Genomic DNA, 23,527 nt, shown 5'->3' with positions numbered 1-23,527 from the left:
GAACCAGGGCAGACCCGTCCTGGGGGCTGGGGGAGCATCTTTATCTGCAATACCCCGTCCCCATCCCTTTCTGGTGGGCTGTTGCAAACAGGATGGTGAGGGGCACCCCGCACCCCAGCTGCCAGCCCGGCAGGAAGCCAAATCGCTGGGCTCGGCCGGGGTTTTCCGGCGAGGTCTCGGTGCAGCCAGCAGAAGTAGGTCTTCGCTGGTGTGGTGTGAACCACAGCCGGGGTGCACCGGAGCTGTGCCCTCGGGAGGGCCGTGCACGGGGGCTGTGCATGGGGGGGTCCGTACATGGGGTCCTTGCACGGGGGGGGGGGGGTGCATGGGGCTGGGCACAGGTTCCATACACGGGGTCCGTGCAGGGCATCTGTGCATAAGGGTCCATGCATGGAGGTCCGTGCAGGGGGGGGGCTGTCTGTGGGGTCTCTGCGTGGGGTCCACACGCACAGGCTCCATGCGTGGGTCCATGTGCAGGGTCAAGCCCCGTTGTCCCATCAGCCGGGCAAAGTCCCGAGGTCTCCCAGACCCACCGGGACGGGACCCCGCCGCTCTCGGGGACCACGCAGCCCTCGGCAGCCTCCGGGCGAAGACCCCGGCCCGGGGAGGACGGGGCCGGAGCTCCCCGAGGCTGTCGGGGCCGGTGCCCGCCCGCCCGGCCGGTGCCGCGCCGTCCCCCGGGGCCGCCCCCTCCGGATCTGGGCGGGGAGCGCCGGCCCCACCGCCCCCTCCGGCCCCTCCGGCCCCTCCGGCTCCGTCCCGTCCCGTCCCGTCCCGCCGCCGCCGCATGGGGCCCCCCGGGCCGGCCTGACCCCCCTGCAGCCCCGCCGCCCCCGGAGACGGGCCCCGCCGAGGAGCCGCGACGGGACCCCCCGGCTGCCCGACCCCGGCCGGACCCCCCGGAGCACGGAGAGACCCCCCGGGCCCCTTCCCCGGTGGCAGAGCCCCCTCGGAGCCGCCCCGGGGCTGCCCCGGCCGGACCCCCCGGACGCCCGGCGAGACCCCCCGACTCATCCCATCGCTGGAGCAGAGACCCCGGCTCCCCCCGGGACCCTTCCCTGGGGCCAGGGACCCCCGGGGAGACTCGGTCCCCTCCTCGGGACACGGGAGCCGGCACCCCTGGGGACCCGCCAGCCGTCCCCGCGGGGGCGAAGGACGCCTGGAGCCCCCCGCCCGCGCAGGGGGCGAAGGCCCCGGACCCCCTGCCCGCAGCCCCCCCATCCCGGGCTGGCCCCCAGCCGCCGAGGGTCCCGCTCCCGGGGCTGGGGGGGAGCCGGGTTGCCCCGTGCCCCCCGGCTGAGCCGGCCCTGAGCCGGCGGGGCGGCCGTGGGGCGTCGAGGAGCCCCGGGGGGGCCGCGGCACCCTGCCCCTCCCCGGCCCCATGGCGGCCAAGTGGTTCAAGGAGTTCCCTTCCAACCTGAAGACCGTTTCGGAGAGGGCTCGGCCGGGCAGCGGTAGCCTGGGCAAGAGCCGCAAGAATTCGGCCGCTGAGTTGGGGGGCTGCCGGGCCGGCCCGGGGGGTGGCAAGGAAGGGGGTGGCCGGCTGTCGCGGGACAACCTGCAGGGTCTGCTCCAGGCCGCCACTGGGAAGATGCGGAAGAACTCGCGAGCGGAGGGGGGCACGCCGGAGGGACCCCCCAAAACCTGCGGCACCTACATCAACCGCCTCATCAAGGTGGACGCTCACGAGAAGAACGGGAAGGGGTACCCTGGCCCCCCGCCCGCTGGCCTGCCTGCCCCCGAGCAGGACAAGGGGAAGACCCCCAAGACAGAGACGGTAAGGGGGGGGACAGGGCGGGGGACTGGGAGGGGGAGGGGGAGCGCGCGGCACTGGCAGCTTTAACTGCTTTGGGCTCTGGCTCATTAGCCCGGCTAACCCCGGCCTTTCATCGCGCCCGGCTCTGCTGCCTTCAAATCCCGTTCAAAGCTCCCTTCATCCCGACCGCCCTTCAGCTGCCGGGTGGGGGGTGGCACTCGCCGGGCCCCCTCGCCGCGTCCCGCCGTGTCCCATCCCACCCTGACCCCGGCACTCGGCCGCTGGTTAAACAAAGGCTGACGTAAAGCTTTTCTGAGAAGCCGGACTTTCACCCCCACACAGCCCTGGGGTGGCTGGGAGCCAGTTGGGGGGCGGTGGTGTCACCCAAAATGGTCCCCTAACCCCCCCCCCCCCCAGGCTCCTCCCCACCGCTGGGGTGCATAGGGATGGGCGCTACTCCCACCCAAAGGTGCCACCGGGTGCACCCTCGTGGGGTTGTGGCATGGCTCCATCTACCCCAGATGAGCTGCCATCCTCCCCTGGGGCCCCAGTGGCCCTGTCCCCTGCCTGGCTCTGTGCCACCCACTCCACCACCACCACCACCAGCACACCCAGTGGGACCCCCAGCAACCACCCTGAGGCCGGTGGTGCCCGTCCCCTCCCCAGGTCATCATCCTGGAGGACTACGCCGACCCCTACGACGCCAAGCGCACCAAGGGACAGCGGGAGGCCGAGCGCCTGGGGGAGAACGACGGCTACATGGAGCCCTACGACGCCCAGCAGATGATCACAGGTACGTGCCGTGCCGTGCCGTGCCGTGCCGCAGCAGCGCGGCTGGCACCGCTCCCCAGCCGGCAGCACGCGGCCGCCCTCGGAGCCGCCCGGCGCGGGAGGCTCCGGGAACAGGAAAGCCACTCGCCGCTTCCTGCGGCTGCGCGGGGCCAGATAAGGAGCGGGTGCGAGGCCGGACGCTGACCCGTGCCCGCCAGCCCCTCGCCCGGTGCCACGACCCGCCGCCATCACCCGACGGGTGCACGGGGCTGGTGCAAAGCCCTCAATGCCACCCAGCTGTCCTGGGCCGGGGTGGGGGGGGGGGATACGGCACCCTTGAGGGTCCCCCGCGCCCGTGCCCCCTAGCCGGTGACCCCGCGGCCGGCGCGGCGGCCGCCCAGCTGGCCAGAACAACAGGAACTGACTCGGCCGGAAGCTGGAAATAAAAGATTTGCTGCTGATGGTTTTTTTCCGTGCGGGGCAGCCCGGGCTGTTTGGCGGAGCCCGGCGCCGCGGGGCGAAGCGGGGGGCCGGAGGGGGTGTGAGCCCCCCGGGGTGGCCTCCCGCGGCGCCGAGCTCCAACGCGGGGTGTAGCATCCTGCCACCGCGGAGCCCGGCTGGCCCCACCGGCGTCTTTCCGTGCCCGCAGCGCCGGCAGCCTCGGGGCTGCGACAGCAGGCCAGGCGCCACGAGGATGGGCCCCTTCCTGCTGCGGCTCCTCCCAAGCTGGTTCCCAATGGGGTGTCCCCGGCATGGGGTCCCTGGTGCACATCCCTCCCCAAGGGCAGGCGTTTGGGGGGGGGTGTCTCAGGGGACACACAGGTCCCTCCCTGACCCGCTGTCCCTCTTCCTCGCAGAAATCCGCCGTCGGGGCTCCAAGGACCCCCTGGTCAAAGCCATCCTGCTGCTGGACGGTCCTGGCGAGCCCGGGGAGGGGGGCGGCAAGCCAGAGCCGGCCAAGCGGCCGGGGGGCAAGGAGGCAACGGGGAAGGGGCCACAGCTCTACGACACCCCCTATGAGCCCGGGGAGGGGGTGGCTGGGGGGACCCCGGAGCGCAGGGCGAGGGCCGGGGACGGGCGCCTGCCCGAGAACGACGAGCGCCCGGCGGGCGAGTACGAGCAGCCCTGGGAGTGGAAGAAGGAGCAGATCGTGAAAGCGCTGTCAGGTAGGGGCCGGGGACAGGGACATGGATGGGGCCGGGGACAGGGACATTGGGACTGGGGCTGGGGCCGGGGACGAGGATGGGGACAGTGCTGGGGCTGGGGACAGAGCTAGGGATGGGGATGGAGGTGGCATGGAGGGGGCTGTGGGGACTCACATCTTGTCGTGTCTCCCCCCCCCCCCCCCAGTCCAGTTCGAGGGCTCGGAGCGTCCCAAGGAGGAGGCGCCGCGGCAGCACCTACGCCAGAAGAGCTGGACCCCCAAGATGCTGAAGCCGGCGGGCGCCGAGCACGGCGAGGGGGAGCGGGTGGATCCCGCCCTGGCGCTGGAGAAGCAGCCGTGAGTCGTGAGGCCGAGCCACGCGTGGCAGCCGGGGTGGGAAACGGGGCGGGGGGGGGGTCCGGGGCTTTGCCACGGCTCAGCGTCCCCCCCCGGCATCCCCCCCTCAGCTGGTACCACGGGGCCATCACACGGGCCGAGGCGGAGAGCCGGCTGCAGGCGTGCCGGGAGGCCGGCTACCTGGTGCGCACCAGCGAGACCGGCAGCGGCAAGTACTCCATCGCGCTCAAGTGAGTGGCCGAGCGGCCGCGGGGTGGGGGGGGGTCCCGGCCCTGGGGAGGGTCCCACCCTGGAGGGATGCTGCGGCAGGAGCCCCCCAGTTCTTCATGCCAGAGCCCTGATGGGGTGGGAGCACCCAGGTCCCGGGGGATGGCACCCTCCCAACCCGCGGGGGGACCCGGGCATCCTGGCACGGTGCTGAGGCGGGGTGGGGGGGGTGGGGGGGGCGGCGCGGCCCCCTCCCCGGCGCATTGTCGGGAGCGCCGGTGGCGTTTCCTTCCTGAGGAAGCGGAGCCCCTGGAGCTGAAACAATCGGAGCTGGACGGGAACAAACAGGGGTGGATGCGGCCGCGGCCGCGGGGCGGGCGGGCGCCCGGGGGGGGGGCTGGCGGCAGCGCTGACGCCCACCGGCCGCCCAGGACCAGCCAGGGCTGCGTCCACATCATCGTCGCCCAGACCAAGGACAATAAGTACACGCTCAGCCAGGCCAGCGGCGTCTTCGCCAGCGTCCCCGAGGTCGTGCACTACTACTCCACCGAGAAGCTGCCCTTCAAGGGGGCCGAGCACATGGCCCTGCTGCACCCCGTCCACTGCAAGCTGCATTAGCGCCCGCTAATGCCCCCCCCAGACTGGCCTGTGACCCCCAGACTCGGGGCGTGGGGCAGGGTCCGGCCCCGGCGATCGCCGCGTGCCGCGGGAAGGGTCCGGCAGAGGAGCCCTCGGTCGCGTCCCCCAACCCTGCGGGGACCCGGCTCCTGCCTGGGGGCTGCTGCCGGCCGCTGGACTCCGGCCGGGTTGCGCTGCCCTTTTGCCGGGACGGATCCTGCCCACCCTGTGCCGGAGCCGACCCGCTGCAGGGCCGGGGTGGGGGGGACGCAGTGAGATTGGGACGTGTAACGAAGTAGTAAAATAAACTTGTTGGCTGAGAGGAGGCGGGTGGTCCTGGGGGGGGCTGCAATGGGGAAGGGGTGGTGCTGGGGGGCTGCAGAGGTGCAGGGATAGGGCTGGGGGCTGCAGGGATGGGGCTGGGGGCTGCAGGGATGGGGCTGGGGGCTGTGATGTGGTAGGGATGGGGATGGGGGCCCTGAGGGTGCCAGGACGGGCAGGTGCCCAGGGTGTGGGTGCTGCGGGGTGGGTGCAGCGAGACACCCAGCCCCTTCGCTATCCGGGGAAGGTGTTTCGGGGGCACTGCCCAAAACCAGGAGGGGGGGGGGCCATCAGGGCTGATCTGGCGCCTCGCCCCCCCCCTCCCAGGGTCACCTGCCTGCTTGGGAGGGCGGAAGCGGGTGACTCAACCCCAGACTCGTGCCGGCAGGAGCCACACCGGTTTCGGGGGGCAGGGGTAGCGGGGCTCCCCCCACCCGCACATCTGCATCCTGCTGTGCTTTTTATAGAGTGCGGCCGGCTGGGGAGGGGGGAACACGATGTCCCCAGGGTGCCCGGGCACCCGCTCCCCTTGCCCTGCGGTTTCCTGCCCGGGTGCAGCTGCAGCTCCCTGGGGCATTGCACAACCCGGCCTGGGGCGGGCTGCTGGCGGGGGCACTGCATGGCATGGGGGGGCACAGCCTGGGGGTGCATGGCATGGGGGGGGGCACAGCCTGGGGGTGCATGGCATGGGGTATGTGGCATGGGGGAGGTGTGGGGGGCACAGCCTGGGGGTGCATGGCATGGGGGGGCACAGCCTGGGGGTGCATGGCATGGGGTATGTGGCATGGGGGAGGCATGGGGGGCACAGCCTGGGGGTGCATGGCATGGGGTATGTGGCATGGGGGAGGTGTGGGGGGCACAGCCTGGGGGTGCATGGCATGGGGGGGCACAGCCTAGGGGTGCATGGCATGAGGGGGCACAGCCTGGGGGTGCATGGCATAGGGTATGTGGCATGCGGGAGGTGTGGGGGGCACAGCCTGGGGGTGCATGGCATGGGGGGGCACAGCCTGGGGGTGCATGGCATGGGGTATGTGGCATGGGGGAGGCGTGGGGGGCACAGCCTGGGGGACACGGCGTGGTTAGGGGGCACAGCAAGGCATAGGGTGCATGGATGGGGGGTGCACGGCCTCGACTGGGGGGGTGCACAGCCCAGCCTCACCCCACCACCCCCTGGAGTCACTCCCAGGCGAGGGAGGGGGCAGCAACCCCTCCATTACTCCCCCCCCCGCAGCACCCACTCCATTACAAATCCAAGGCATTTATTTAAGAGACACGTTTTGCCACATTTCCCCAACATGTACTTTAAAAATAAGCCCCCGGGGGGGGGGGCTGGGGCAGAGGGATGGGCCTGATCCAGCCAGGCCCCCCCCACCCCGACGGTGGGGCTAGGCCCTTCCCCGCGGGACCCTCACACCCGGCCCCGCGGGCAGAGCCCGGCCCCGCTCCCACGCTCCGGCACGGCCGTGTTTCCAGTGCCTTCACCCCCGGCCACCCCAGCTTGGCCACGGCCCCGGAGCTGCCCCCCCGGGACCCATCCTGGGGGCCCCGCCGGCTGGTTCTCCATGGGGGCAGCGCTGATCCCCCTCCTCAGAGGCTGCTCGGGGTCTGGGGGCAGCTTTTGACACCCCCCCGGATAAGGGGATGGGGGGCTGCTCCCGGGGCCACATCCCAGCCCCAGGACCCCCCAGGGCCAGGGACCCCCCCACCTGACCCACAGGCGCCTGCCAACGCATCCAGCCCCTGGCTACTGCCCTGAGAAGAAATAGTCCAAGTTGGTGACGTGGAGAGCCCCGGGGACTGGGGGGCCAGGGGGTGAGAGCAGGGGGGTCTCACTGAGCGGGGGGCTGGGGGGGCCCAGGGGCACCAGCACGTGCTGCCCCTCGCCCTCCGCCTTGGCCCCCCGCCGCCCGCCCGTCCGCCACGTCTGCCTGTACCTGCAGGAGGGGAGAGCGGTCCCAGGTCAGGGGGGGCAGGCGAAGCCCCCCCCGGTCCCCACCCCGGGCACTCACCTCACCACGATGCCAACGAAGAGGGCGATGCCCAGGAGCAGGCTTCCCCCCGCCAGCAGGAAGGCGTAGGGGGATGCCACGGAGTGGGCGCTGGCTTCCACGATGGCCCCTGCGGCAGAAAGGGGGGATGGGTTCGTTGTGGGGATGAGGGACCTAGGGGTCCCGGCCCCCCGCAGCCAACCCAGGGACCCCTCCTCACCACCAGCGCCATCAGCAGCATCTTCCCCGAAGAGCTCGGGGGGCAGCGTGACCCCGTAGGTGCCATCCTCCATGGGGAACTGCAAGAGAAGGCAGGGGGGGTGCGATGGGACGGGGCAGCCCCCCCACCCTGGGGTCCCCTTGTCCCACACGGGGACAGGAGACCCATCCGCGAGCATGTCGTGTCCCCCCAGGGCTGAGGCCATGCCCTACCTGCGAGCTGAAGGGTCCCATTTCAGAGGTGAGGTCCCTGGGGTCTGCAAGGTGAGGGGGGAGCGTCAGGCTGGGGGACCCTGGGCTGAGCCCTCGGCCTCGGGGCCGCATGTCCCCCTCCTACCTGTCCAGGGCGTGCCCACCGCCTCCCGGCTCCACTCGCTCCACGCACCGTGGCCGAACTCCTCCTGCGCCCGCACCTGCACCACGTGCCGTGTCCCCCGCCAGGCGTCACGGATGTCCAGCCACGTCGTCGTCACCTGGTCCACCTGGAGGGGACACGGGCAGCATGGGGTTGGGGACAGCCTCGCCGGGGCCCGGGGACAGCCCCACGCCAGGGAGGGGGTCTCACCTCCGTGAAGGTCTGGGCGGGCTCGGGGCGGTAGCGGACCTGGAAGTGGAGCCAGTAGAAGCGGGGGTCCCAGGACGAGGGGTAGGACCAGTTGACCCGCAGCCGCTGCGGTGACTTCTCCAGTGCCTCCACCGTCACGTTGAGGGGGGGGTCGGGCTTCACTGCCAGGGAAGGGGGGGCTCAGGGCCCGGCACCGTGCCGCTCGACCTGCCCTGGCCCCCGGGCAAGAGGGGAACGGCACTCACGGACGCTGCTGAGGGTGATGATCCTGTCCTCGCCGGCCGAGCCGCCGGCGCCGTTGTTGACGCACGTGGACACCACGAGGGGTTTGGTGTCGTCGGCGCCGGGTGGCACCTTCACCCGGCAAACAAATTTCCGTGCCTTGGAGAAGTAGCGGCACCGCTGCTCCGTGGCATTTTCAGCCACGAACCTGTGGGGACACGGCTGGGGCTGTGGCACACGCCAGGCATGGGGCACCCCTGGCTGACGTGGGGAAAGGGTCCGTGGGGAGGGACAGTAAAGTCCCCTGCGTCCCCTGCCACCGGGTCCCAGTCCCAGGTGGGTGCCAGGACGGTGCTCACCTCCGCTTCACCCAGAGCATCGCCCGTGTCCCCGGGGACGGCTTCGCCTGCAGCGGCCACTCGCACAGGACATCTTTGTCGTGGCTCCGCCGGTAGCAGGAGACCCGGGGAGTTTCGGGGGGCTCTGCAAGGCAGGGAGGCGCTGGGGGACGGGGGACACCAGACCGGGCGATGCTGCGAGGGAAGACCCTGCCCCAACGCGGACCCACCTTCCACCAGCAGCCGCAGGGAGCGCAGCGGGCGGCCCCCCACGTAGCAGCTGTAGCGCCCCGAGTCCTCGTAGCGCAGCCGCCGCAGGAGCAGCGTGTTGCCCTCCGCCAGCCGTCGGCTGCGGCCCCCCACCGCCGCCGCCCCCCGTTCCTCCACCTGCCAGGACACGGTGACGTTCACCGGCCCCTCGTCCCGGCAGGTCAACGTGACGTTCGCTCCTGGGTGTCCCAGCACCGTGTCCCGCGAGAGCACTGGGGGGACAAGAGGGGGTCAGGCAATGGAGACGAGACCCCAGGCCCCGCAGGTGCCCCCAGAGGAGGGGGGCACCCCACACTCTGCTCCCCACGCCCAGTGGCTGCTCAGTGTCAATATTTGCAGGAGGCACCAAGCCAGAGCGAGCGGCAGCTCCTGCTGAGCCAGCGATTCCCCACCGAGCCGGCCACCGGCCCCCCGGCACGCGGACCCCTGGCACCGCCACGGGGACGGCCACCGCAGCACCCGGCCAGGGTGCGAGTCGGGGGTCCGGCGGTGGGACCTGGCCGGGCAGAGTGGGGAGCAGCGAGCTGGGAGCGGGGCTGCGGGAGAGCCGCGGGCTGGGGGACCCCGGGGGTCCTGGGGGTCCGGCGCTGGAGGGGTTAAGCGGCCGGGCTGGCCGGCGGCACCGGGCCAGGGCTGGGCCGGGGCCAGGGAGGCCGCCCGGGGCAGCTCTCCCGGCTCTCGCTGCAAAGGTCAACAGCCAGCGCGGACCTGCCGGTTCCCGTCGGCTCCTGCTGCCGGGAACGCACCCAGCACCCAGCACCCACTACGCAGCACCCAACCAACCCCAGCACCCACCCAGCACCCACCCGGGGTGCCCCGTACCCGCACCCTGCCCGTCTCCCCGGGGCTGAGCTGCGCCGGGGCGGGCAGGGAACCGTCCCCCCCCCCCCCCGCTCCCCGTGGCCCGGACCCGCGGGGTCCCGATACCGGCAGAGATGCCCCCCCGCCCCGGAGCCGGGGCAGCCCCGCCGTGGGAAGGCGGGGGGGGGCTCTGCCGGTGGGGTCCCGCCGCTCCAACCCCCCCGGTACCGGTCGCACTCACCCGCGGGGCCGCAGGGCCGCCCGGGAGCGGCGGCGGCGGCGGCGAGGAGGAGCAGCGCGGCGGGGAGCAGCGGCCCCGGCGGCCGCGCCATGCGCCCGGCCCCGGGCAGGAAAACATCGGCGGAGCCACCCGCGGCGCGGCCGGTGCCCGCGGTTGTGAAACCGGGGCGGGGGGGCGGGGGGCGGTTCCGCGGTGGCAGCACGTGCGCCCGGGCGGGGCGGGGCCAGCCGGCACCGGGACGGGGCGGGGAGGGGGCCGAGCCGCCACCGCCCCCTCCGACTCCCGGTGCCCCCCGGCCCCCCCCCCGGTGCTCCCGGTGCCCTGCACCTGCGGCCGCCGCCCGCCCCCCCGCAGGACACAGGACACGGCAGAAGCTGCTCAGAACATTGTGGGTTTTTTATAAAAAAAAAAAAAAAAAAAAAAAAAAAGCAGCTGGTTGTTGGTTCTTTTTTTCTCTGTGGACCCATAAAATGATACAATTCCGCAATATAGAAACGTGTAATAAATTAGAGGCCCTGATCTTCGCCCCCGCCCCTCCCCCAACACAAAATAACCCCCAAACACCCCCAAAAATAGACTCCGGCCCACGCCAGAGCCCGTCCTGAACGGTTTCCTCTTTGGTATCAAGGAGAGAGCGGCCCCGGGACCCCGACACCCCCCGGAGAGACCCTCTGGTGGGGAGGGGACGATGCCCACCCACCCCCCCCCCGGGAGAGGGTCTGGTCCCCCGGGAGCTGGCGAGGAGGAGGAGGAGGAGGATGGAGGAAGCGGAGGCCGAGGGTTGTGCAAGACCCCGGCGTGGGAGTGAATCACGGCGGCCTGCAAACACCCCTGCTTCCCGCAGAAAGCAGGAAGGAGCCGGGGAACGCTTCCCCTTTCCCACCCGGCACCCCGTCCCGGCGCACCCCAAGGCGGGGGACCAGAGGACGGTGACATCCCTGACCCCCCCGACACCAGCGCCCGGCCCCCCGCGCTCTCTCCGTACCCAGCCGTGCCAACGCTGAGAGAAACAAGTCGCTCTGTAAACTTGGAGAGTTTTTCCTTCCTTTTTTTTTTTTTTTTTGTTGTGGTTTTTTTTTTTTGTTTGTGGTTTTTTTTTTTCCTTTTTTATATAAAAAGAAGACACGTGGGTGAGGGGCGGGGGAGGGGGCAGGGCGCTGTCCCAGCCCCCCCCCCCGGACCCCCGCGCCTGCCCGCGGCGGTGGCTCTGGCATGATACATTCGCGTGTGATGGGGTATTTGCACTCCGTGGAGGTGAATACTGACACAGGAGCGGCCCGGGGGGCTGCTGGGGACAGCGTCCGTCCGTCCGTCCGTCCCGGGACGGGGAAGGGTATTTTTTTTTGGTTACACTGCGACAGTCCAGACTCCTCCAAACCTCAGCACCTGGGCCCACACGGCCTCTGCTCCCCCCACGGGACCCCCCCCCAGGAGGGGCTTAGCCCCGCCCCCCCGGCCCACCGGCAAGAAAAGGGGGTGAGGGGGGCCCCAGGCTTCACGGGAGGGGACGCGACCCCCCCCAGCCTCACACCTTGAGCGTCTTGTCGGCGGCGCCGCTGGGGCTGCCGGCGGTGCTGCCGTCGCTGCCCTTCTTCTTGCGCAGCGTCTCGATCCAGCCGGCGCTGGGGCGGGCGGCGAAGCTGGAGAGCGCCAGGGAGCTGAGCCGCATGTTCTTGCCCGACATGATGAGCTCCCCGAAACCCTCCTGGTGGGAGAAGGCGTAACCGGAGCGGCGCGAGCCCACGCGCCCCACGCGCCGCATACACCGGTGCTGGGTCTTCTGCTTCTTCCGTACCAGCTGAGTGTAGCGCACCTGGGGACAGCGCCGGAGGACAGGGGACAGGGTCAGGGACCCGCAGAACCACAGGACCCCGTGTCCACCCCCCCCACGGCCACGCGCTCTCACCGTGTCCGAGAGTTCGGGTTTCAGATCCAGCTTGAGGAAGCGAAAGGCCACGACGGGCATGATGCAGACCACGGTGGTGAGGGCGATGGTCAGCCAGACCGTGGGCTGGGCCAGCGTGTTTTGTGCGTTACCTGGGGGGGCAAAGCGCGAGTCCAGCCAGGGCTCGGCCGGGGCAGCGCCCTGCTGGGGTGGGGGGGCATCGCTCAGCCCCCCTGGGACTCACCCACAAAGCGGAACTGGTTGGGGAACATCTGGAAGAGGCCGTCGCTGTGCATGGCGAAGAGGATGGCGAAGTAGGCGGCCAGGCTGCCCCAGATGAAGAAGTGGTTGATGGCCGTCCAGAAGCCCGTGTCCAGCCCGATCTGGTGGAGAGGGGAAGGAGGAGGCAGGGCTCAGGGGACGGCCGCGGTGCTCCGAGCACGGCCGCAGGGCAGGACGGCACCCAAAACTTCACCCGCGACAGGCGAGGGGCCGGGGCAGCCGCATCCCTACCTGCACGCTGACGACAATCACGAGGGAGGTGGCGACGGTGACGGCAAAGGACTGGTAGTCGGCCAGCTGGGCACCATCGTCGCGGGTGGCGTCAGCAAAGACGCCGTAGGGGATGAAGAACATGAGGACGGAGGTGTAGATGCCCTGGGCGATGCAGATGAAGAACTCCCGCTTGTTGAAGAGCAGGTTCAGCTGCCCGGGCTCATAGAGCTTGGGGTACTCCATGCTCCGCTGCTCCGGCACGTCCTGGGGGCACGGGGCACTCTGGGCACCTCCCTCCAGCCCCGGGCAGGCACAGCCTGTTTGCTGGGGCGAGCCAGCCCCCACCACCGCCCACGGGGGGACAAGGACAGCCCAGCCCAGGCACCCGGGCAGCCCTTCCTCCTGCAGGGTGGGCAACGCAGGGGAGCTGGGCCAGCTCCTCCCGCATCCAGGGACCCCCCTCACCGCCCCCCGCCATACCTGGTCGAAGACGCCCATGGCGAGCACGGGCAGCGAGGTGTAGACGATGTTGTAGAGCGTGATGAAGTACTGGTCGTACACAGTCTGCGTGGAATGGAGTGCTCAGGGGGACGCGAGACCTGCCCGCCCCGTGCCCCAGCCGGCCCCCACGTCCCCGCGCCCACAGCTGCAGGGACAGGAGAGCCGCCGTCAGCCCCCCCCCGTGGGTGCCCACCCCGAGTGACACGGGGTGCTGCTGCCACCACGTGGCAGCCCCGGCCACACAGGCTCCTCGCACCCACGACACGCGGCCGCGCTCCGGAGGGATCCCAGGCTGTGCCTGCTGGTGCAGGATGAGGCCCCCCAGGGAGCAGGACATGCTTCTGAGCAGAGGGGTCCCGCAGGCAAACCCTCCCCAACGCCGAGCGCGAGGAGCCAGCAACTCACCTGCGCCGAGAAGCCGCAGAAGAAGCCAAACCAGAAGTGGACCATGGTGAAGGCGAAGTTCTTGTAGAAGAAGTAGCAGAGGAACTTGCACATGCGTAGGTAGGACCAGCGCCCGTGCACCAGGAGCAGGCGCTGCAGGAACTTGAACTGTGAGAAGGAGTAGTCGGAAGCCAGCACCGCCTGGATGCCCTCCTGCCCGCTGATGCCCACCCCGATGTGGGCGGCTGCGGAGGGAAGAGACACGTGGAGTGAGGAGGGCTCTGCCAGGAGCACAGGGGACCGGGGGTGGCACCCCCCCAGTGGGACTGTGCTCCTGCGGGGCACAGAGGGGCGAGGACAGAGGCTGCCACGGGCCCCAGGACGGTGCAAAGGGGGACCTGTCCCTCCTGTGGCTCCCCAGACCCCAGGACTTACTCTTGATCATGCTGACATCGTTGGCCCCGTCCCCGATGGCCAGGGTCACGGCTTTCTTGTACTTCTTCACCAGCTCCACCACCTGGGCTTTCTGCAAGGGCGTGACGCGGCAGCAGATGACGGCCTTGCAGGCACATGCCGTCTCCAGGAATTCCACCTCCATGTCAGCCTCCAGCGCGTGGGCCTGTGAGAAGAGTGGGGGGGACAGTGGGGGGCACGGCCCACAGCCGGGCACGGTGCCCCGGCCAGCCCGGCGCCCCCAGGTCCCTACCAGGCTGTGCCCGTTGATGACCAGGGCATATTCGCCCGCGATGGCTTCCAGCACGGAGGTGAGCTTGGAGGAGGAGAGTTTCTCCTGGTAGGAGAAGCCGTTGCCCATGGAGCGTGACGCGTCCATCATCTTCTCCCGGGCTTTCCTGAGGAGAAACAGAGGGGTCAGGGGGTCCCAATTCAGGGCAATTCCGTGTCCTCCAGCTCCCCCCAGCGCAGCCATGCCCCACGCTGGCCCCGCGCACGTCCTCTGCCCAGCCTTGCCCCCCGACCCTCACCTGAGCTCCTCTCGCACCTCCAGCACAGTGTGGCCCGTGACCACAAACACCTCCGTCATGTCGTCCGTCAGCATCTTGCAGGAGTAGCCGATGTTCACAGCCGTTTCTGGGGACGGGAAACCAGGGGCTGAGTCCGGGTCAGCTCAGGGGGGAGCTTCTGTCCCACCGCCCCCCAGGCAGGTGGGATCCAGCCCATGAACGTCCTCATCTCCAGCCAGCCCAGACCCCCACCCCAGCAATGCCTCACCCTGTTTGTCCCCCGTCAGCACCCAGATCTTGATGTTGGCCAGCGTCAGGATGGCGATGGTTTCGGGGACCCCTTGCTGCAGTTTGTCCTCAATGGCCGTGGCTCCGAGCAGCTGGGGGACCCAAACAGGCAGGAGGTCAGCAGGGGCTGCCCCCCAGCCGCCTCCCGCCCCCCAGTGCTCCCAGTCCACGTACCATCATATCGTGCTCCACCTCGTCGTAGAGCCGAGCCAGGCGATCCTCACGGGCCTCAGGGGCACCGCCGGCTCGGTGCAGCCGCTCGGACCAGTCCTCATAGTAGCTCTCCTCCAGGTCTTTGTAAGCCAGCACCAGCGTCCGCAGCCCCTCGCCAGCATATTCCTGCAAGCGGCCGGAGCTGGGCGCACAGGCAGACCCCGCCGGCGTCCCCAGACCCTGATGACCCCCCAGGACAGGGCACAAGCCAGGCTCTGTGCTCCTGGGCAGCCCCTTCCCAGCCCTGCCCCACTCACATTGAGGTGGTCGGTGGTGACGTTGGTCAGGTCCTGGTTGATGGGGTGCAGGCGCTCCAGCAGGATGGTGTCAGCACCTTTGCAGTACAGCCGGATTTTGCCCTCGGGGCTGCGGACTGCGGGGAGCAGGGGACAAGCTGCCGGGCTCAAGGGTGCAGGAGCAGATCCCGCTCCAACCCCCAGCCATGACCCCACGATGCCTCCGCAGTCACCATCTGCACGGGGCTGGTCCCCAGCACGCCGCACCGAGCCCCCGTGCCCCAGCCCCACCGCGGCCCTCCCAGCCCCACCGCGGCCCTCCCAGCCCCACGGCCCCTGGACCCACCGATGACGGACATGCGTTTGCGGATGTTATTGAAGTCCAGGATGGCCAGCAGCTCGTAGGTGATGGCTCGACCCAGCTCATGCACTGTGATGGTCTTGGGCGTGCGGGACCGGAACACGAAACCGAAGTTTCTGGCAGCCGTGACCAGCGCTCCCTCGTCCGGGGACTGAGCCTTGTAATACAGCTCCCCTGGGGACAGCACGGGGGGGGTCAGAGCCAGCGCCGCACCCTGAGCTGCGCAGGGACAGGTCCTGCCCTCCGCGCCCACCTTCGCTCTTCTCCTCGGACATGACGGTGTGGCAGAGCGAGAGCAGGCGGAAGAACTCGTGCACGTGAGGGTCTCCCAGCTTGACAGCTTCCAGCAGGCTGGGGTCCCAGAACTGGAATCGTGGGTCCGCCAGCGGGTTGAAGGAGAAGTCGACTGGCTCTGGCCTCTGGCAGGGGCAGAGGTGGGGTTACCCCCCTGCGGCACGTGGCACAGCCAGGCACCGGCGCTGCGGCACCCTTACCTCTCCCAGCTCCGCCTTGTGACCCAGCACATCCTGCAGGTCACCTGTGAACCCGGGCACAGAGTTAACCAGGACAGGGACCCAACGCTGCTGCCCCACCGGCACCCACGCCCAGGGCCAGCCACAGGGCAGCGGCAGCCCCACAACGCTACGGCTGAGCCCCCTCATCCCCCGGCTGCCCCCCCCTCATCCCCCGGCTGCCCCCCCCTCATCCCCCAGCTGCCCCCCCTCATCCCCCGGCTGCCCCCCCCTCATCCCCCGGCTGCCCCGAGCGTCCCAAAGGATCTGCAGGAGGGGAGCCGGTGCACCCACACCCTGCGGGCAGACCCAGCCCGGCGCCGGTGCCCTGCGCTCACCGTAGCTGTGCCCGTTCACGGAGCACTTGCTGAAGACCATGATGTTCTGGGTGAGGGTGCCGGTCTTGTCGGAGAAGATGTACTCCACTTGCCCCAGCTCCTCATTGAGGGTGGTGGTCCGGGCCTCGGCTGGCGTCCGGCGCTTGGCACAGTACATCTTCTTGTCCCAGTTGATGAAGTAGCTGTGCCCGAGACGGATCACCTCCACGCTGCAGGGGGGGACAGCCGGGTGTCACCGGGGCAGGGCAGCACGTTCTGCTGAGCCAGCGACAGGCGCACACACACGCCCACCCCAGACCCCCAAGCGCCTGGGGCACCCCGGCACCCAGGGTCCCCCACGCTGCTTGCTGGCTCCCCTTCCCCGGGGCTGGCGTGCACCCGCTCTTACCGACAGCCACCGCCAAGCCAGGGCTGGGGACGCGGGGTCTGGCACCGAGGGGGCAGCCCGCGGGGCTCCCCGGGCATCTCGCACACCTACACGCCCCGAACCCCCTCCCCAGCCCCCAGGGCAGACAGCAATGAGCTAGTGGGAGGGGTGGGGGCGACACGTTCTTACCTCGGGGCTAAGGGTGACAGAACCCATGCTGGGGAACGAAAAGAGAGAGAAATTAAAAGAGAGAGAGAAGGGGACAGCGCAGGAGCCTGGGAGCTGCAGGAGGGCAGAGCAAAATAACCAGCATGCAGCCAGGGCAGGGAGAGACGAGCAGCCAGACAGACACAGCCGGGGTGGGGGGCCCCGAGGGACCTGTGGGGTCTCAGGTCTTGGGGTAACCCCGAGGGCAGACGTGGCCCGTCACCAGGAGAGCAGCCCGCGCCCACCCCACGCACACAGCTCTGCCCGTGGGTCTCCATCCCCGTCTCCCCTCCCCAGAGGGCACCCCTAATTCCTGGTGCCTGCCCCTCACACACCCCCAGCCCAGCCCCGCAGCCCCTGCCCTACCTCACGTAGAGCGAGATGGGCACCACAGTGTTGAGGATGATGATGTAGGACCAGAAGGAGAGGAAGCCGGAGAAGAAGGCACTGTGCACCCCCTCGTCCCAGGGCAGGTAGATCTGGAAGCAGACGCCCACCTCATGCTCCCAGATGGCGTTGCCGATGGCCAGGATCACCCCCATGCACACCAGGAACCCGAAAATCTGAGGACAGGATGGGACATCAGAGCCCCAACCGGATCAGAGCCGGGGTTCCCTGGGATCTGCCTTCCGCATACCCAGAGCACCAGCGTGTTCATCAGCCGATCGATGCTCGTCCGCTTGAACTTGGTCCGGCCGCTGTTCTGCATCAGTTTTGTGTCCGGCCCTGGGGAGAGGGAATGGCGTCAGCGGGGTCTCTCCCTTCCGCGCAGTGCAGCGGCGGCAGCTGTCCCAGCCCACCTGCGAAGATGACGAGGCCGAAGCACCACTCGGTGTTGCGCAGGACGCAGCCCCGCAGCAGCATGTTCTGGTTGTTCAGGGGATACTTGTTCTCCTTCCAGTACAGCGTCCCGCCAAACTTGTCCAGCTTGTTGTTGGGGGGTTCACAGATCACCTCGCCTGGGCGCAGGGGATGGCTCGGCTGTAACGTGCCTTCTCCACGCGGCCAGTTCCATCCCAGTGCTCCCAGCACCGTCCCCAGCTCCCCAGAGATCCGCTTCAAGCCACAGGACCACAACACCATGGTCTCTCCAGGGTGGACCCACGGCAGGAGGAGGAAACGCAGGGGCTGCCCCATCGCAGAGGACTGGTCGCAGGCACTCACCGTCAAACCGAGCCAGCTTGTTGGTGTCACCCAGCTCCGAGGTGACGGGGATGGCCTGCCGCACCTTCATGTTGGTCTCTCTGCGGGCAAGAAGGCACCATGCGCGGGGGCAGCGACAGCCTGGCACGGAGGGGCTTCGCAGATGCTCCCCGGTTTCAGGTCCCCGGCAGCTCCTGCGCTGCCCGCGGCCCGTTCTCACCCCTACCTCTCGCCTTCCCCCGCCACCCGAGGTGTTTAGGGGTTACCTACCCGTCCAGCTCCGCGGTCTCTATGTAGCACAACCCATGGGGTTCGCTGCTGGAGAGGAGGAGGAGGTCAGCCTGCCGGGAGAGAGACGTGAAGGGTTGTGCTGACACTGGGGCTCCCCTACGCCTTCCCCAGGGAAGCTCCTGGCCCTCGGACGCCAGGGGCCAGCGGGGTCTCCGGAGCGGCGTGTCCTTAGCAGGGTGCTGCCGGCACCCTGGCCTGGACACCATCGCCTGAAGCACCCACATCAGCCAAATCCCCAGAGCTCAAACGCGGCTCAAACGCTAGAACCTAAATGCAACTTCCAGGCTAGAAAGCCCCCCCGTGTCTCCACCCCAGGAGGTGATGGAGGAGCACAAAAGCAGAGCGGCCGCAGCACCACGCCGTGCTGCTGTCCCTGTGCGCTGCCCGGGCGGGACCGTGCTCGTCTCGGGGCCACACTCACCGCCACAAACTGGTTGTTCTCCAACTTGATGATGTCTCCGACACGGACGTTCATCCACTGTTCCTGCCGGAGGCTGCAGAGGGACAGCGGAGCAGAGTTAGGCGGGAGCTGGCAGCATTGATTCTCCCCTGCCCCACTGCCGCTCTGCCCCTGCCTGCAGCCCCGCGCCGCGTCCCCGCAGGGCCCCGTGCCCCCTCCCCGGCTGCCCCGTCCCCGCGACACTCACACTCCGCTGATCAGCACCTGAGACTGCCGGTTGTTCACCTGGTTGTCGCTTTTATGGCGGAACTGGGTGCGGAGGGGAAGAGACAGCAGCGTCAGCCCCTCTGGGGACGGGGTCCTGCGTCCCTCCCCCTGCAAACGCCATAGCCCCCGGGCACCGCACACCCGCAGCAGGGTCACAGCCCCCTGCCCAGCCCCAAGTCCCCCTGCCCACCCGGCAGCCAGCCCGGGTAGAGGGGCGCGTGGGGGGACCACTCACATAGTCGTCGGTGGCATCTTTGACAGCTGTGATGGTTAAGACAAGAACCAAAGGCACGATGGTGGTGAACCAGGAGAGCGAAGAGATCTGTGGGATCAGCTGGGGACAGGGAGCGGGAGTTACAGGGGACCAGGCCAGCCCCAGGCCCACGCTACCCCTGCTCGAGGGTGCCAAACCTGCCCCTTCCCAAGGACAGGACATGCCCTGGTTGCCCAGCCAGGGAAGGACAGCGTGGGGGGGCCCCGTCTGCCTCCCCGGGCCCCCCAGCACTCACCTGCAGGATGAGGAGGAAGAGGAAATAGGTGTTGGCCACTTCCTGGAACTGCTCGAAGAGGTTGACAGGCAGGAAGGTGACGATGTTGTACTTGGAGGTCTTGATGCAGTTGCTCTGGGGACGGATGGGGTGAAAAGGGGGTTCACGAGTTGCTGAGGCCCCGTGATCCCCCCAGCATCACTCTGGGGGGCAGGGCTGCAGCTCACCGTGCCCCTAATTTGGGAGCTCTGGACAAGCAGCCTCGACCCCCGGCTCCTGCCCTTGCTCTAACTCCATGGCAGCTTCCTGGAGAAGCCGATTCCTCCGCCTCGGTCGCCAGCCGGTACCCAGGGACCAGCCTCCTCTGGCAGCAGCATCCGGAGCATCCGGGCGGCAGCACCCGGCCCCCCACCCCCCGCAAGGGTCACCCCAACGCAGACGCCCTGCTCCCCACCCCCACAGCAAGGCCGAGGCAGAGCCTGGTCTGGAGCAGCCAGAAATAACCTCCAGCATGGAGGGGGAGGCCAAGGTGAGCGGTGCCCCTCCCCCAGCGGCTCCGGAAGCTCGTTAATTAGCCGCAGAACCGCATCGGGGGACTAGGCAGGGGTTGCAGGCAGAGCTGGGGGGTTTCAGGCCCCTGGCAGAGGATGGGGGGCTGCATCCCCCATCACGGGAGCGTGCTGTGCCCCCCTGCAGCCCGGCCACCCCGGCCCCAGAGCTCCGTTGGCGTTAACGTCTCGTCAGCACAATTTTCTCAGGGACAAACATCTATTTTTAGCCGTAACCCCCCCTCAGCTGACCCGGAGGGTGACGCAGGCCCCAGCCCCCCAAACCTGCCCTAGCCGCGGGATGAGGGACGGGGCTCGGCCGCCCCACTCACCGCGTACTGGAACTTCTCGTTGTACTCCCGCGCGTTGGCTCGCACCCGCCTCTCCTCCTCTGCAACACAACGCGCCCCGTCAGCCTCGCGCCCCTGCCCCCCAGACCTCCCCTCTGCACCCCGCAGCTGGCCAGCCCTGCTCCCCTGCACCCTGAAAGCCCCCCAGGCAGGCCCAGGAGCCCCAGACCCCCAGGGGAACAGGGAAGCCCCCCAGCCATGTTGTGTGGCCCTGTGCTCCCCCCATGCCAGGACCTGCACCCCCAGCCCTCTTCTGCACCCCAGACCACCAGCCCCGCTTATCTGTACCCCCAGCCCTGCAGCCCCAGACCCCCAGTCGTGCACCCCCAGACCCCCCAGCTCTGCATTCCTAGACCCTCAACCCTGCTTATCTGCACCCCCAGAGCCCCAGCCCTGCACCCCAGACCCCCAGCCCTCTTCTGCACCCACACACCCTCCAGCACTGCTTATCTGCACCCCCAGAACTGCACCCCCAGACCTGTTTCTCTGCACCCCCAGACCCCTCCAGCCCTGTACCTCCAGCCCCCCAGTCTTGCTTATCTGTACCCCCAGTCCCCCAGCCCTGCTTAGCTGCACCCCTAGACCCCCAGGCCCCCAGTCCTGCACCCCCAGGCCCCCAGACCCTTCCAGCCCTGCACCCCCAGGCCCCCAGACCTTTCCAGCCCTGCACCCCCAATCCCCCAGCTCTTCTTATCTGCACCCCCAGACCTCTCCAGCCCTGCACCCCCAGACCCCCAGCCCTGCTTCTCTGCACCCCCAGACCCCCAGCCCTCCTTCTCTGCACCCCCAGAGCCCCAGCCCTGCACCTCCAGCCCCCCAGCCCTGGATATCTGCACCCCCAGACCTCTCCAGCCCTGCACCCCCAGACCCCCAGCCCTCCTTCTCTGCACCCCCAGAGCCCCAGCCCTGCACCTCCAGCCCCCAGCCCTGGATATCTGCACCCCCAGCCCCCTCCAGCCCTGCACCCCCAGACCCCCAGCCCTGGATATCTGCACCCCCAGACCCCTCCAGCCCTGCACCCCTAGACCCCTAGCCCAGAACCCCCAGTCTTGCTTATCTGTACCCCCAGTTTCCCAGCTCTGCTTAGTTGCACCCTTAGACCCCCAGGCCCCCAGCCCTGCACCCCCAGGACCCCCAGACCTCTCCAGCCCTGCACCCCCAGACCCCCAGCTCTTCTTCTCTGCACCCCCAGACCCTCAGCCTTGCTTCTCTGCACTCCCAGAGCCCCAGCCCTGCACCTCCAGCCCCCCAGCCCTGGATATCTGCACCCCCAGACCCCTCCAGCCCTGCACCCCCAGACCCCCACCCCTGGATATCTGCACCCCCAGACCTCTCCAGCCCTGCACCCCCAGACCCCCACCCCTGGATATCTGCACCCCCAGACCTCTCCAGCCCTGCACCCCCAGACCCCCAGCCCTGGATATCTGCACCCCCAGACCTCTCCAGCCCTGCACCCCCAGACCCCCAGCCCTGGATATCTGCACCCCCAGACCTCTCCAGCCCTGCACCCCCAGGCCCCCACCCCTGGATATCTGCATCCCCAGACCCCTCCAGCCCGGCACCCCCAGACCCCCAGTCCTGGATATCTGCACCCCCAGACCCCCAGCCCTGCACCCCCAGACCCCCACCCCTGGATATCTGCATCCCCAGACCTCTCCAGCCCTGCACCCCCAGACCCCCACCCCTGGATATCTGCACCCCCAGACCCCTCCAGCCCGGCACCCCCGGCCCGGCCCCGCCGCAGGCCCGCCCGCCCCGCACCCACCCGCCCCGCCGGGGGCGCGGACCCGCGGCCACTTCTCGGGCATCTCCCGGGGCACCGTCATGGCTGCGGGGCCGCGGCGCGCCCCGGCGGCGCCATCCCGCGCGGCCGCTGCCGGTGCCCCGGCCCGGGCCCTCCCGCCCCGCCCCGCCGCGTTGCCGGGGCAACGGCCGCACCGGGGCCCACCGGGGCCTACCGGGGCCTGCCGGCCCCCCGCCCCGCCCCGCTCACCTGGGGCCCGGCGGGCCGCGCACCGCTCCATGGCCCGCGGCCCCGCAGCCCATGGGGAGCGGGCGGCCGGGGCCGGGGCCGGGGCCGGGGCCGGGGCCGGGGGCCGGGGGCCGGTGCCGGGGCCGCTGCGGCCCCGCTCCCGTTGCCGCGCCGCTGCCGCCTCCTCAGCGCCCCATGGCCGCGGCGGCGCCGGTCGGCGGCGGAAGTGATGGGGGGGGGCGGGCGGCGGCGGGGAGCGACGGAACGGGGCCCCGGGGGGACGGGGCGGCCCGGGGCGGGACGGCCTCGGGGGTTCCCGGGGAGCGAGGGGGTGCAACCCCGGGGGGTCCCAGAGTACAACCCCGGGGGTCCTGGGCAGTGGGGCAGCCCCAGGGGGTCCCGGGGAGCCGGGGGGGGGTCCTGGGGGGCCAGAGGCAGCCCCAGGGGGTCCCGGGGAGCCGGGGGGGGGTCCTGGGGGGCCAGAGGCAGCCCCAGGGGGTCCCGGGGAGCCGGGGGGGTCCTGGGGGGTCAGAGGCAGCCCCAGGGGGTCCCGGGGAGCCGGGGGGGGGTCCTGGGGAGTCAGAGGCAGCCCCAAGGGGTCCCGGGGAGCCGGGGGTGTCCTGGGGGGCCAGAGGCAGCCCCAGGGGGTCCCGGGGAGCCGGAGGGGGGTCCTGGGGGGCCAGAGGCAGCCCCAGGGGGTCCCGGGGAGCCGGGGGGGGGTCCTGGGGAGTCAGAGGCAGCCCCAGGGGGTCCCGGGGAGCCGGGGGGGGGGTCCTGGGGGGTCAGAGGCAGCCCCAGGGGGTCCCGGGGAGCCGGGGGGGGGGTTCCTGGGGGGTCAGAGGCAGCCCCAGGGGGTCCCGGGGAGCCGGGGGGGGATCCTGGGGGGCCAGAGGCAGCCCCAGGGGGTCCCGGGGAGCCGGGGGGGGGGTCCTGGGGGGTCAGAGGCAGCCCCAGGGGGTCCCGGGGAGGCGGGGAGGGGTCCTGGGGGGTCAGAGGCAGCCCCAGGGGGTCCCGGGGAGCCGGGGAGGGGGTCCTGGGGAGTCAGAGGCAGCCCCAGGGGGTCCCGGGGAGCCGGGGGGAGGGTCCTGGGGGGTCAGAGGCAGCCCCAGGGGGTCCCGGGGAGCCGGGAAGGGGTCCTGGGGGGTCAGAGGCAGCCCCAGGGGGTCCCGGGGAGCCGGGGGGGGGTCCTGGGGGGCCAGAGGCAGCCCCAGGGGGTCCCGGGGAGCCGGGGGGGGGGTCCTGGGGGGCCAGAGGCAGCCTCAAGGGGTCCCGGGGAGCCAGGGGAGGTCCTCGGGGGCCAGAGGCAGCCCCAGGGGGTAGCAGGGGCAGCCTTGGGGGTCCTGGGGACAGCGCCGGGGGGGTCCCAAGGGGGCAGCCCCCCCTCCCACCAGCAGCACATGCTCCCCGGGCCGGGGTCCCCCCACAGCCAGGCCTGGCTGGCTCTGCCTCCCCCCCGTGCCCCCCGCACTGCTGCGCCCGTGCTCAGACACAAGACACCCCA

The 23,527-nt window shown here is 70.4% G+C and overlaps 3 protein-coding genes across 5 annotated transcripts; 1 reads left to right on the top strand and 2 right to left on the bottom strand.

Annotated features, from left to right (window-relative positions):
• Positions 1 to 768: 768 nt before the first annotated feature.
• SHE (Src homology 2 domain containing E) lies at positions 769 to 5,178 on the top strand. Its single transcript, XM_075175899.1, has 6 exons — positions 769 to 1,777; positions 2,423 to 2,549; positions 3,385 to 3,693; positions 3,878 to 4,028; positions 4,139 to 4,258; positions 4,667 to 5,178. The coding sequence occupies exons 1-6, from the start codon at positions 1,382 to 1,384 to the stop codon at positions 4,851 to 4,853; spliced, it is 1,290 nt and encodes a 429-aa protein (XP_075032000.1). The 5' UTR covers positions 769 to 1,381; the 3' UTR covers positions 4,854 to 5,178.
• A 1,238-nt stretch (positions 5,179 to 6,416) lies between these two features.
• Positions 6,417 to 9,918, bottom strand: IL6R (interleukin 6 receptor). 2 transcript variants are annotated; one of them, XM_075133462.1, is made up of 10 exons: positions 9,819 to 9,918; positions 8,737 to 8,988; positions 8,528 to 8,651; positions 8,192 to 8,376; positions 7,947 to 8,107; positions 7,719 to 7,863; positions 7,595 to 7,638; positions 7,383 to 7,461; positions 7,184 to 7,292; positions 6,417 to 7,108 (listed from the first exon to the last, which is right to left on the bottom strand). In XM_075133462.1, exons 1-10 carry the CDS (start codon positions 9,907 to 9,909, stop codon positions 6,919 to 6,921), a joined length of 1,380 nt encoding a protein of 459 aa, XP_074989563.1. In that variant the 5' UTR covers positions 9,910 to 9,918; the 3' UTR covers positions 6,417 to 6,918. The 2 variants fall into 2 exon arrangements, with proteins under 2 accessions (XP_074989563.1, XP_074989564.1); XM_075133463.1 differs by lacking the exon at positions 8,737 to 8,988.
• A 932-nt stretch (positions 9,919 to 10,850) lies between these two features.
• On the bottom strand, positions 10,851 to 22,139 carry ATP8B2 (ATPase phospholipid transporting 8B2). Of its 2 annotated transcripts, none has more exons than XM_075133418.1 (27): positions 22,048 to 22,139; positions 20,037 to 20,095; positions 19,178 to 19,291; positions 18,904 to 19,002; positions 18,649 to 18,710; positions 18,423 to 18,495; positions 17,981 to 18,051; positions 17,732 to 17,811; positions 17,368 to 17,526; positions 17,205 to 17,293; positions 16,934 to 17,130; positions 15,994 to 16,202; positions 15,638 to 15,681; positions 15,397 to 15,562; positions 15,129 to 15,317; positions 14,804 to 14,919; positions 14,508 to 14,672; positions 14,314 to 14,425; positions 14,067 to 14,172; positions 13,790 to 13,934; positions 13,519 to 13,702; positions 13,105 to 13,328; positions 12,679 to 12,762; positions 12,217 to 12,462; positions 11,948 to 12,086; positions 11,725 to 11,855; positions 10,851 to 11,631 (listed from the first exon to the last, which is right to left on the bottom strand). In XM_075133418.1, the coding sequence occupies exons 1-27, from the start codon at positions 22,076 to 22,078 to the stop codon at positions 11,344 to 11,346; spliced, it is 3,582 nt and encodes a 1,193-aa protein (XP_074989519.1). In that variant the 5' UTR covers positions 22,079 to 22,139; the 3' UTR covers positions 10,851 to 11,343. The 2 variants fall into 2 exon arrangements, with proteins under 2 accessions (XP_074989519.1, XP_074989517.1); XM_075133416.1 differs by lacking the exon at positions 22,048 to 22,139 and adding an exon at positions 21,820 to 21,891.
• Positions 22,140 to 23,527: the final 1,388 nt, after the last annotated feature.

This window comes from Calonectris borealis, chromosome 29, assembly GCF_964195595.1.
Source record: "Calonectris borealis chromosome 29, bCalBor7.hap1.2, whole genome shotgun sequence".
Classification (NCBI taxonomy): domain Eukaryota; kingdom Metazoa; phylum Chordata; class Aves; order Procellariiformes; family Procellariidae; genus Calonectris; species Calonectris borealis.
The sequence above is the reverse complement of the archived record's forward strand: the minus strand, read 5'-3'. Positions and strand labels throughout refer to the sequence as shown.